The following is a 13,593-nucleotide window of genomic DNA, read 5'->3' on the forward strand; positions in this document are numbered from 1 at the left end:
ATTTGTTTGATATAGCTATAACTTGCATTCCTTCAAATGTATCATTAATCAATAAAACAGATAGTAGTTTCAAGTTTCTTTAATAGTTGAACTTGTCATACAGAAGTACAGAATACTTTTATACAAAATGCTTCTTACTGTTACGCTCCAGAGACTGTGCTAGACAAGATAAGTATGAAATAAAATAGTATAGCATGTAAAAATAGAAGTAAAAATAGAAGTCAGTGTTCAGTATATACATATGTACAATGTTCGATGCAGAATAGAAGTAACTGAGTTAGTTACCATACAATATACAATATACTATGCAATGTACTAATATACAATACTATATAGTGCAAAGCAGAAATGGGATGAGGTACAATTTAGGTACAATTTACAGTAAGGTGTACGCCGGGTTGTAGTGCAAATCATTTACCAATAAATATAAAGTGTGTTTAGGTGTGGAGAGTGGGTGCTGCAGTGTGTTGTTTGTTTAAAGTGAGTGTGTGCGTGTGGATGTGTGTGCTGTGTGCATTTGATGGTTGTTGCATAGTGTTTATTGTTCGTTGAGCAGCCTGATGGCCTGGGGATAGAAGCTTCTTCTGAGTCTTTCTGTGCTTGCATGAGACTCCGGTATCGCTTGCCTGACCGCAGCAGTTCAAAGAGGCAGTTGTTCGGGTGGCTGGAGTCCTTGATGATTCTCTTAGCCTTACCCCTGCACCGCTTGTTGTAAATGTTCTGGAGGGTGGGAAGCCCCCCTCCAATTGTGCGTTCGGCTGAACGTGTCACTCTCTGTAGTCTGCTTCGGTCTTGTGCAGTGCTATTCCCAAACCAGGAAGTAATATTGCCAGTCAGGATGCTCTCTATTGTACATGAGTAGAAGTTCTTAAGGATCTTCTGACTGACTTGGAACTTCCTTAGGCGCCTGAGGAAGTAGAGGCGTTGTCGTGCCTTCTTCACAACACTGTCAATGTGTGTGGTCCATGTCAAGTCCTCGGATATGTGGGCTCCGAGGTACTTAAAACTGTTCACTCTCTCAACCGGTGCCCCGTCGATGCTGAGGGGGCTGTAGTCCCTGACCCCCGACCTCCTAAAGTCCACAATCATCTCCTTTGTTTTGCTGACGTTCAGGGAGAGGCTGTTCTCCTGGCACCATCCCGCCAGGACCTTGACCTCTTCCAGGTAGGCCCTCTCGTCGTTTGCAGAGATCAGGCCCACCACTACTGTGTCGTCAGCAAATTTGATGATTGTGTTGTTATTCCGCTGAGCCACACAGTCATGTGTGTACAGGGAGTAGAGGAGGGGACTCAGAACACAGCCCTGGAGGGCCCCTATGTTGAGGGTGATGGATGAGGAGGTGCAGTTGCCTGCTCTCACCACCTGGGGTCTGCCCGTCAGGAAGTCCAAGACCCACTGGCAGAGGTCATAGTTCAAGCCCAGGTCCCTGAGCTTGGCTATGAGTTTGGAGGGGACTATGGTATTGAATGCTGAGCTGTAGTCGATGAATAGCATTCTCACATAGTTCCCCTGCCTCTTGTCCAGGTGTGATGCTGCTGTGTGCAGCACATGGGCTATGTCGTCCTCCGTGGACCTGTTGGGGCGGTATGCAAATTGCAGGGGGTCCAGGTTGATGGGGAGGGAGGAGCAGATGTAGCCCTTTACTAGCTTCTCAAAGCACTTCATGGCTATGGAGGTGAGAGCTACAGGGCGATAGTCGTTGAGGCAAGCAGGCTTAGATTTTTTAGGTACAGGGATGTTAGTGGACTTCTTCAGTGCAGGTGGGGATGACAGCCTGTTCTAAGGACAGGTTAAATATGTCAGTGAATACTGGGGCCAGTTGGTCGGCACAGACTTTTAGGACGCGGCCGGGGACGCCGTCCGGTCCTGCCGCCTTCCTGATATTCACGTTTTTAAAAGGTCCACCTCACCTCATGCTGTTACCCTGAACACTGAGTCTCCATCAGCAGACCCCCCCCCCCCCCATTGCCGTGGCTTGTAAGCTGGTGTTGTTATTCCCAGCCTCAAACCTTGCATAGAAGGTATTGAGATCATTTGCTAAGGAGATGTCACTGTTCAGTTTGAAGGAGGTGCCTTTGTAGTCTGTCATCGTTTTGAGGCCCTGCCACATAGTACACCAACACTGCAAATGACAGTGGATAAATAAATAAGAACTAAAGCTAATCGCGTGGAAATAGACCATTAATATTCCATAACAAGTATGGCCTATGTGTCTAATGAATGAACAGTAGGCTTATATTATTCTAGTTACTTGTTTCATTAGGATTTAGTAGATACTATATATAGGCGCACACAAGACTCCGGCGGCGTTAATATGTGTACAGTACTGTACTGTAATGACCTGAACGGGGACGCGCGTTCGCGTTTCAGACTGGTGCCATTCCCCAACACAGATATCACAGCTGTGACCGTTTGAGACACTTAAGACATCTTCCCGGCACGTTGGGGACTCAGAGTGAACTTGTCATTGATTCTGTCTCAGTCGGTTCCAAGATAAGTCTTCCAAGAGAACTCTTTGGAAAATATTCAGGAATGAGACCCATTATGTTGGAGTCTGTGTTGTTGTGTTTTGATGGGCAGAGAGATTTTATCTTGATTATGTAAGTCATCAGGTTAGATCATTTTTGCGCTCTCCTCTTCGATGCTTCCTATGTCAGGAATATCGATATTGCATGTAGGAGGACTTCAGGTCGGTGCAGCAGGTGTGAACAGGATGGGTGCTCAGTTAGTCAGTGCAATCTTGAGATGGAGCAGGCAAAGTGTCTGCACTGTGAAGGCAATCATGAAACAGGTGATACTCAGTGTCCAAGAAGAGTGAAGGAGATCAGAGTAAAAAAAGTAAGATCAGAAGGTAATGTGTCAAGGGAAGTGTCCTATACAGAAAGGAAAGTGTCATATGCAGAAAGTGTCCCATGTAGAAAGGAAAGTGTCCTATACAGAAATGAATGCGTCATATGCAGAAAGGAAAGTGTCCTATGTGGAAAGGAAAGTGCCATATAAAGAAAGGAAAGTGTCATATGCAGAAAGTGTCCTATGTAGAAAGGAAAGTGTCCTATACAGAAATGAATGCATCATATGCAGAAAGGAAAGTGTCCTATGTAGAAAGGAAAGTGTCCTATACAGAAAGTAAAGTGTCCTATGTAGAAGCAATGAAAAGGGGTAAAGGATAATCTGATGTTGAAACTGTTACTTGTTGTCAATTCAGGAAGAAAAACAGAAATGGTCATTAAAGCAGCGCAAATATATTTCTGTATTGATGATATAACTGTACAGGTGTAAAGAAGTGTAAGGGATTAGGTACTGCTTTAGCTGTAAACATTTTTTAAATATATTTGTATTCTCAAAATTAAGTAATTCCCAAACGCACTGCGGGAGGCAGCAATACACCACGATGAATATATCTATCTATCTATATATTAGAAAAAGTGCAGGGACGTTTAAAAAAATTACACGAGGACGACGATATGGAATTTGACATAGAAAATAACTTTGGTTGTTGTGGAATTTACCTAAATGTGTTGGGGCTATAAGCGAGAAGCATGTGGTCATAACAGAGCAGAGTTTACTTTCCCGGTCTTCAACTACAAAACACAGCATTATGTTGCTCTCGTGGCTGTCTGCACGATCCCTCCAGGTAAAGGTACAGTAAGACTCGTTCTGTTGCTTTTGTGGTGTGTGGAAGAAATGGGACGTTACGTTATGTGTAAAGCATTTTTCTACATTATACATGTGTGCCGCGGTGTGTGTTTGTTTTTAGGCATTACCTCCAGGGCTGTGCAATTTGTTCCTCGTTTATACTGCTATTTTGTACGAGTTGTAATAACATGTTGACTAATATTTTTGGCTCTTGTTTGTGTGCTGTAACGCTAGGTTCAAACTTGTCAGGTGAGCAGAGCGACTACTGTGGCTACTACTGGCCAGTCAACACTACATCAGGGGACATTGAGCACGTGAAGCATGCTGAAGGACGAGGCAATATGGAGACGCTTGCAAATCGTAACCCATAATGGCCTTGAGCAAATGCCTACCTGCCATTTTTTATTAGCTGCAGCAGCCTGTGAAAGTGTTTTCCATGTCACTTTTACATTCATTTTTTAAATAATAATAAAGTTGCACAATATCTGGTCACGTCTACATAGTATTATGAAAACAGCCCTTAAAAAAAAACTGTCATGGTAGTATGAGGGTCAGTTCAGTTTTACCATGGCACAGCAATTGTTTAAAATAATGTACCATGGTGTGCCATGGTAAAAGTCATGAAATCACCATGGTAGAACTTTTGCACTAAAAGAATGCCATTATATGACCAATTTTAATGAATGAGTAGGTAAATGCACAGTGCATACCACGTTGTTTGAGGTGCTTGTATTGGCATTAAGATATAAATAAGGAGGAATCTTTCTGGAACTAAACTCCGGATAACAAAATGTGTTACTTCTAGCACAGAGACTGATCCTTCTTCACTGGAAGAGTCCTCATCCACCAAGCTGGACTCAGTGGCTAAAAGAGGTGATGCATAATCTTCAGAAGTTGAGACTCAGTGTGGGGATCCTCTGATAAGTTTGAGAAAATCTGTATCTGGAAGCTAGATGTCCCACATTTGTGAAACAGCTGCCAGTTTGTGTGTATTTTTTTCTTTTGATTATATTTTTTGTCTTCTTTTCAATGTCTTAATTTAGTTGGTATAATTAAATACAAATATTGTGAGGAAAAAAAGGAATACCATAACCTAGATTCACTGTAGCTCCTCCATATAGTCTTTAATCACTAATGTTTCAACAGTGAACTTGATCAGGGTATTCCAATCCTCCTCCGATACCCTGATGAAGACAGTTCACTGTCAAAATGTTAGTCATTAAATAATTTATACAAGCTATATTGAGTGTGTGGCATTCCTTCTTATGATCCAATTTGAACCATGTTGCCCATGGTGATATCATATGTAGTAGGGATGTCCGATATTATCGGCCGACCTATATTATCGGCCGATATCGGCAGTAAAATGTGATATCGGAAAATATCGGTATCGGTTTAAAAAAAGAAAAAAACAATAACAATATTTGTTATATATATATCCAGTGAAATGATTAGTTACCAGAAATTATTCCGTTTTTTGGGGTGGGAAACCCTGCATATATCGGTATCGGTTGGTATCGGTTGATATCGGTATCGGAAATTAAGAGTTGGACAATATCGGAATATCGGTATCGGTAAAAAAGCCAATATCGAGCATCCCTAATATGTAGCCATTTTTGGACATGCCATCGTGGTACTGAATGATGGACATTTTAAGCTTGTTCAGGGATATCTCATAAAACATGTTATGTGTCATCGATAGGAAAATTTACCAACACAGTTTCTCTTTCTAATCAGTCATACTTGTCAGTAGCGGTTCACCCACTAGGCGTGTCAAGCAGGTTTACTGACATTATAATTGGTATCATATGGTACTATTTAGTTTGACACTGTAGTGGGTTCTAGAGACATAATTCACCATACAGTTGTCTTGGTATTGTGTTGATGGGGCACTGTCACTTTAAGTTTCATACTTTGATGTAATCGGATGACATCAAGAAAATTATTCAGGGGGAATAGAACACAGCATCATACTCAACATAATGACAGTTTACTTGTGCTAATGAGCTATCCTTTATGCCATTAATATATGGTTGTTTACAAGTATCAGAGTCCTGTGTAACCCTGGCTGGCCTATAATTATTCATCAAATGAGTTTGGGAAGATATTGTTGGAGTAGAAAGTAAAACTATATTGTCTGTAAAAATCATTGTCATCAGCATTTGGTTACATAGGTTTAGTTGAGGAAAAACAAAAGTCATATAATGATGTCTGGGTTGTTTATTGAATTCGACACCAAGTAAGTATAGGTTGTACAAAATTGTGTCAAATAGCCTATGGCCAGTGGTTCTCAAAGTGTGGTCTGGGCCATCTGGCGACCCCAGAGGTCCTTGGGGGATCCCAGGGGAGTAGTTTGATATCACTGATATTTTATTTACTATTCTGATCATACGTTTCACACACTCTCCACTGTTATCTCCCCAACTAGAGTAGACTATAGACAATTATGGAAGTCTACTAAATGATATGAACAACTATCTTCTGAGATAGGGGTCCTCAGGGGTTACTCAGCTGGTTGGACCCTTCCTGCTGATTTGTCGTACAGAACTTGTAAGTCGCTTTGGATAAAAGCGTCAGCTAAATGACAATTTAATTAAATAAATGCAATAGGGGTCCCTGTGACATAAACCAAATGTATCCATTTGATGGTCCTTGGCATGAAAAGGTTTGAGAACCATTGGCCTATGCAGCTAGTAGCCTAGTAGTACACAGTCCCAAAACAAACAATGTGGGTGTAAGGAAGAATGCATGATTGTGCTTGTGACTGGCAGGCTGAGAGAGAACATAATTCCTGTCCTGTCATCTGGCATCAACTGCTCTTCCTACAGGAAAATAAAAAGTGAAATCATCAGCACTGGGCAGTGTGGGCACTATATGGCTATGTTTTTTTTTTAGCATTAATGCAAACGCTAGTGGCTTGCTAGCATTCATTGACTGTATTTGCGGCCATGCAGCATGCTTCTGTTGCAAACAGGTAATCTGTTTAAATACTAAATTCCACTACATTACTAAAAAGAAAACACTAAATTTGCTCACTCACCTCAACCACATTGGACAATGTGTGTCCCGGTGTAAGAAAGGAAAAGCCATGACAGCAGCTCCACATAGGCCTACAACTTGTCCCCAAACTACAGTATCATAGCTTGTTGGAAATGGTTGTGAGAAGAGGATTCATTGCAACGCAATTCCCAGGCCCCTTCATACCCCACTACATCTGCCCTATCGCTGTGGAGGTGGTTGGCACATTCAGACGCATCGGTTTTGTTGAGTGACTTGCTTCACCCCACCCACAACTTGTCCGACCATCAGACCACATCAGTAGCAGTCCGGAGCCGGTTCCGAAAGAAGCATAAATGGGGTCAGGGGTCAGGTGTCTCCGGGTGCTTGCATCCATAGCGTTTTGAAGACACATAGTCAGATGAAAATACTGCTAAAGAACGATTGGTTGGCCACTAAAACTTTTTTTTTGTGTTATGGTCAAATGTATGCATTGCCAATGACTGCTTGCCATGCAATATTTTATGTTGATCTCAATAGGTTTTCTATGGCCGCTAACTGCGTACAAAACCCCCATCAACATGGTCAAATTAGCATAATAATTCCCAGGTTATAAACGTAAAGTTAAATGGTGAGTTAAAAACCACCCACAAGTCGTTTTCGTTTTGAAGCAGTGAGCGGAGCTCCCATTGTGATTACATTAGAGCTGAATGTTTGACCTGGCTAGTAAGGACTCTTAGTGACATAACAGGTTAATAGAGGCCTTACACAGAATGTTAGTGTAGTTCTCTGTCTTCCAACATGGCTGCCTGTAACATAGCAACCATTGTTTTGTACAAGGCAATGGAGGAGACAACTGTTGCTATGTGTTGATATGAGAAATATATCAACAAAAATAATAATTTGGTGTCTTATTATTACTGAATCTTGTAAACAGATCATATTAGTATCATCAGTAATATGCTTTTCCAGTAGGGCTATTCCGATATGACAATATATTGTGGGATCATTTCTATTGATATAGATTTCCTTCTATCGCTATTGTCAGAAATGTTACGTCCTCCTGCTTTACATTCTCTACATGTGGGCTCAGATAACAAATAAACATGGAGTGTGACACAAGACGAAATTCCGGAAGTGCCTTTCATTTAAATTAGTGCACACTGCACAGGATTACCAAAAGGTAGTCATGAGGCATGTGGTTATTTTGTAAAGACAATGTGTTCATCAAATTTACAGAAAACATACTATATCATGATATATATCATTAAAGATATGAAATTACGCATATTATCGTGGAGGATTTTGTCCATATTCTCCAGTGTTCTACTTATTCTACCAATGGTTACAGGCAGCCATACTGGAAGAAAGAACTACACAAACATTACGTGCAAGGCCTCTATTCGTGCATTGTCCAAACGTACTCAGAAGTTGAACTTAGCGAAGCAAAGCGCAAAATAATGACCAATAACAGTAGGCCAACTACTCACCAAGCGTTTGCTGTAACATGCATTCGGATCCTCCATGGTCACTAGCAGGAGAAATAAAGTTTAGGAAGTTAGCGCAAGCTATGCAAGCTTGCTAAATCACTGAATCCATAAACATAAAATTTCACTTGGTTTCGTCAATCTGTGAAATAGGAAGACAACCACATTGTCATCCCAACCACAGACTGTTTGCCCTCTTCCCCTCAGGGAGGTGCTATAGGAATCTCAGTTCCAGGAAGAGCTTCTTCCCCTCAGCTGTCATCACTGAACTTTGCACCATGGTGACAGACCCACACCCCCAATCACTTTCTCCATACCGCACTCTGTTGCCTATAATCAAGGCTCTGTTGCCTATACTGTATGAACTTTGAACACTGTTGTCCATACTTATCTACTGTTTTACACTGTACTTACCTTCATTATACCATTATATCCAATCTATAGTCTATCCATATAACACTGTATGACAGCAATGTACAATAACACGGTATATACATTTATGTGTGTATGTATGTATGCATATATCTTATATGTATTATGTATGTATGCATGTATATGTATGTATGTGTATATATTAGGGCTGTCAAAGTTAATGCTTTAACTTGAGATTAATTTAAATTATTTAAAGCGTTAAAAAAAAAATTATCTAGATTAATCTAGTGAAACATTTTCAATGTTCTGAACTTTCAGCAGTATCTTTGCTTGTTATTTTTTTGCATCGACTCATGCACCTTTTTGAAAATCATCTGACATGAAGATGGAACACATTTTTGTTGTTATTATGATTTATATTACTGGTAGTTCATACAAGACATTATCGTCCTCTAAGCCAATCTGCACTTCATAGGCATCGGTTGTTTTTATTTCTGTTAGCGCTGTGGATATAAGAAAGAGGTCTAGCTGAGTCAATGTTGATGGTTTTGTTGAACATTTGTATTTCACAGAAGATAAACTGTATTCAAAGAAAGCTATTAAAATAGTCTTTGAATCTAAATATACTTTCTGTGTGTTGATTTTACATTAATCCATGATTTTACTCAAGTAAATATCTGTTAATTAATTAGTTACATTTTTTAATCTATTGACAGCACTAGTATATATATATACGTGTGTGTGTATACCTACACTGGACACTGTATATTCATCTATATCTGAATATATATACTTACCTACTCTCATATTAGTAAAACCACTGGTTAGTATGATTTATTACCATCGTGTATTCACACTGTAATACTGTATATATAATAATAATATACATTATCTTAGCATATTTACTCTGTAGATTTGTCATATATACTCCATATATTCACATGTTATTGTATACTGTAACAATGCACTTTACTGCACTCTGGTTATGTGCTCATTTAATTTCGTTGTACTCTGTACTTGTGCAATGACAATAAATGTAATCTAATTCGGAAGACAAGCTACTGGGTCGTTAGCTAATGATAGCGACTGGCGAACACAGCCTTGTAGCTAGTAAACTAAGCTAACGTTAGCTACAAACACACAATGATGTGGACAATGGAACACTATTTAACGTTACACTAGACACGCATCTCACATGCGTTTCGGGATATTGTAAGGATCAATTGGAATACTCCTGTATTGTGAATGACTTGAATACGTGTCTATCTTGACGAACCGTAGGCATATATTAACGTACGCTAAACTAGCTAGCAAGCCTAGCATTAGCTCGTTTGTTGTCCCTTTAATAAAACGTCGGGCTAACATTAGCTTGCTAACGACAGCTACGTTATTCCAGCAGTTGTTATACTTTACCATACCTTTTAAGTCTTTGAAGCTCTTGTGATCTAGGACAAGGTAACGCTAATGGTTCCGGACAAAAGCTTCTATGGGCTCTCAGTGAAGTGTATATCCATAGATATATATTTTTTATCTATGTTTATCTCCATGTTGAGTATTTATGGCTATGTTATTGTTATGCTTGTAATTGTACGATAAAGTTAAGACGATTCGCTTCGAGCCGCCATTTTCAGCTGAGCACAAAACACACACAAACCAAGTAACCCGAGAGGGGATGACCCGCCCCTATTTACACCACTGGCCAATAGTAGATAAATCAATCAACATATTGGCGCTCTGATTGGATATAATACATGCTATTTAATAGTGATGTGACTATGATAAAATACGTGTGTTTGATTTGTCTTCATGGTTGCAGCTTCGGACGTTTCCCTTTCTTCCCAACTCTCTTCACAAAGAAGTGCCCTGACCCCGCTCATCCGACGAACATGGTATTTTAAAACGACGTTACCATCTTTAAACCACACCCAGCGTGATGCTAATGAGATAGGACGAGACGACGTCCATTCGCCAGGGTGTTGAAATGAGGTCAAAATGGAATAATGAAACGAACTAGCAAAACGTACATATTGGATAATAATTTATGCCACATAATTTATGCCTGTCAGTCATTATAGTTCCGCAGCTACAGCAGAAATATGCCGAGAGTGTGTATCGGGTCTAGTGCGTTGGAAAAGTGTTGTAGACATTTGACAGGTTCATTTAGTAGCAATTAATCTTGTAAAATCAAACTGTCTAGCATTAGTAAAAGAAAAAACGAGGGAGAGGCAACCCCTATAGACAATTTACAACACACAAATCGTTCATTACATAAAAAGCTTTACTGGGTTGAAACACAACCAGCCGCTAGATGCGTGACAACCACTGTTACAGAGAAGACACGCATCACAATCAGTCCAGCAGCACAGTACTTGCAGAAAAATATCCAAATATATCGCATGACAACCACACACACAAAGCATACACAAAGATTAGGACACAAAACGAAAGTCCAAAAAAATACCGTACATACCCAGCTAAAACCACAATCCAGATCTTTTTTGTTGGACTGATTGATTGATTGAAAATTGTATACAGATTGCAGAATGGGTACAATACAGTACGGCTCAATACACACAATTGTTAATAATAATAATAATATCTTAAATTTATATAGCGCCTTATAGGGCTGAGTCGTCCGCGAACAGGAACAAGTTGCAGTCACAAGCTGACGATTGATTGATTGAATTGATTGATTGATTGATTGAAAACTTTATTAACAGATTGTAGAATGGGTACAATACAGTACAGCTCAATACACACAATTGTTAAGGGGATGCAGACCAGAGAAAGACTTTCGTCTTGTTTACATCAGGGTCCCCCATTTTCAATTCATCAGGACATATATGACATACATGACATACAGATAGTCAGTACTGCTACATCTATACATTTATGACATACCAGATTTGCAAATACATGTCATTTGCATAAATTAGGAACAGTAGCGGTCCTAGTATCCTTCCTTGTGGAACACCACAGCTCACTGGGAGGGGGGGGGGGGGTAGTGTACCGTTTACCTCCACCATCTGTTCTCTCCCCTCCAGGTAGGATTGCATCCAGCTCACTGATGAACTATCAAAACCAATCGCTTTTAGTTTGTCAATCAGTGTCGAAAGCCTTTTGGAGGTCCAGCCATGCCGCAGTATTTGCCCACGTCCACCTCTTGTTTGATGTGGTCGTTCAAATAGAGAAGGCATGTGTCAGTGGAGTGGGATGTTCTGAAGCCAGATTGGAATTCATAGATTATTATTTTTTCCGCAAGGTACTTTTCGACCTGTTCGTAGATTCTTTTTTCCATGACCTTCGAGATGGAGGTAAGAATAGAAACAGGGAGGTAGTTGCCTGGGTCTATTTTGCTGCCTTTTTTGTGCAGGGGGGTCACTCTTGCAATTTTGAAGTCTTTGGGTACGTGTCCCTGTTTTATGGAGAGGTTTATTATGTGGGTGATGACTGGGGTGATGGCGGCTGCTGAGTCTCTGAGGAATTTGGAGGGGATATTGTCATGGCCAGTGGCCTTGTTATGTTGGAGGGCGCTCAGTTTTATTTAGTACTTCATCTGTTGTTACCATTTCAAGTTTGAAGTCGTCTTTACGGACCCCTGGGTTTTTGTAAGGCTATGATGTGTTCTACCCCAAAATGCCCTGAGTGGGAGGCTAGTTTATTAACCAGTGTTGTGGCTATGTTTGTAAAGAAAATGTTTTAGTAATTGGCCACATCCAGCTTATCTGTGATGATTACCTAGCACACGTCATCACATAAATCCTTGAAGAGATTGATTTGTAGATTGAAAATCTACCCAGAATTGTAAGAAAACAAACAAACAAAAAACATCATTGTAAATAAACATAACAGGTAAAAAGTCACATAACAGGTGTTAGATGTATCAAGAGTTCACGAGAACATGTTCCTTTTCTTTTCTTTCTATTTTTTTGGTTGGGGTATCCCATTTCTTTACATTGGATTACAGATTGGGCCTTTTGGATCTAGACCAATGTCTATGGACGATTTTCCTGCTCAAACAGCAGACTTCTATATGCATATGCTACATTTCTACTCCAGTTTTATCTCCTACGTGTTTAAAAAAAAAAAAAAAAAGTCTAAGGAAATCCTTTCAATTACAATTACTTACAAATTCCATATTGCAAATATTTTATATCTAATACCTTCCACTGTGGTTAACAATAAGACAAAATGTATGACACGTTTTCCTACACTTCATACAGCAAGATGATATTTTACAATTCAGAGGGTTAATGGGTTACAGGATCAACATGGTCAGTCTTTTTTTATTGCTTTTTAATATTCATATAACTGCCAAGGTAAAATGAGGAACACTTCAATCATCAATCTTCAAATTTGTTGAGAAATCATGTCATTTTCCCTGGAGAGAGAGAAAGAGAAAGAGAGAGAGACTTCACAATACAAAATGGGAATAGTAGTAGTAGTAGCCTAATAGTAGTGGCTAGTAGGGGTAATGAAGGCTATATTTTTCTCAAAAGGGAAGAGTATCATATAGGAAGATGGAATCTTATATGGAAAAGTAACAGTAAAAGAGAGAGGCAGGAACAGTTTTCTTTACACAATATAAAATTGGCGAGATGAAGGCTTTGTGTGTTTATTTTTTAATGGGCAAAAGTGGGAGAGAGTGAAAAAAATAGAATACAAAATATAATTTAGGGTCTTTGTATTTATATGTTTTTCCTACCTGTTTTATCGCTTTACGAGAAGAAGCTGTAGAGATAGGAGAAGCCAACTATTCCAATGATGGCACAGCATAGTGTGATCATCATCTTTTTCTGTGGGTTCAAAAGGAGGAGGCTTATATGAGAGGTCATTGAGAAGGTAAATGTTCATTAACAGCTTCAAAACATGGACCAGTTTTCTAGTACGGGTAATAACAAAACACACTGTTTGGAACGAGGAGATGATTGTACAAAAGGTCAGAAAGGGAAGAGGGTGTGCGTGTGCATGCATGTGTGTGTGCGTGTGGATGCATGTATGTGTGAGAGACCGAGAGAAAACTTACCAGCTCTTTACTTTGACAGCTCTTCACCAGTCTTCAGGAGTAAAGTACAGTGTAGTGTATAGTATGTAGTGTAGT

General features: G+C 39.8%; 1 protein-coding gene across 1 annotated transcript in view; it reads right to left on the reverse strand.

The window, feature by feature from the left end:
• Nucleotides 1–10,111, reverse strand: part of kdm2ab (lysine (K)-specific demethylase 2Ab) — a gene marked incomplete at its 3' end in the record, with an annotated part of 126,481 nt that extends 116,370 nt beyond the window's left edge. Inside the window, exons 1-2 of the mRNA XM_084332032.1 lie at nucleotides 9,911–10,111; nucleotides 8,124–8,164 (exon numbers count right to left, since the gene is read on the reverse strand). Of these exons, the coding sequence (XP_084188158.1) occupies nucleotides 8,124–8,159 (36 nt within the window). The 5' untranslated portion in view covers nucleotides 8,160–8,164; nucleotides 9,911–10,111. The remainder of the gene's footprint in view (nucleotides 1–8,123; nucleotides 8,165–9,910) is intronic.
• Nucleotides 10,112–13,593: the final 3,482 nt, after the last annotated feature.

Source organism: Notolepis coatsorum (genome assembly GCF_963971535.1).
Source record: "Notolepis coatsorum genome assembly, chromosome: 16".
Taxonomy (NCBI): domain Eukaryota; kingdom Metazoa; phylum Chordata; class Actinopteri; order Aulopiformes; family Paralepididae; genus Notolepis; species Notolepis coatsorum.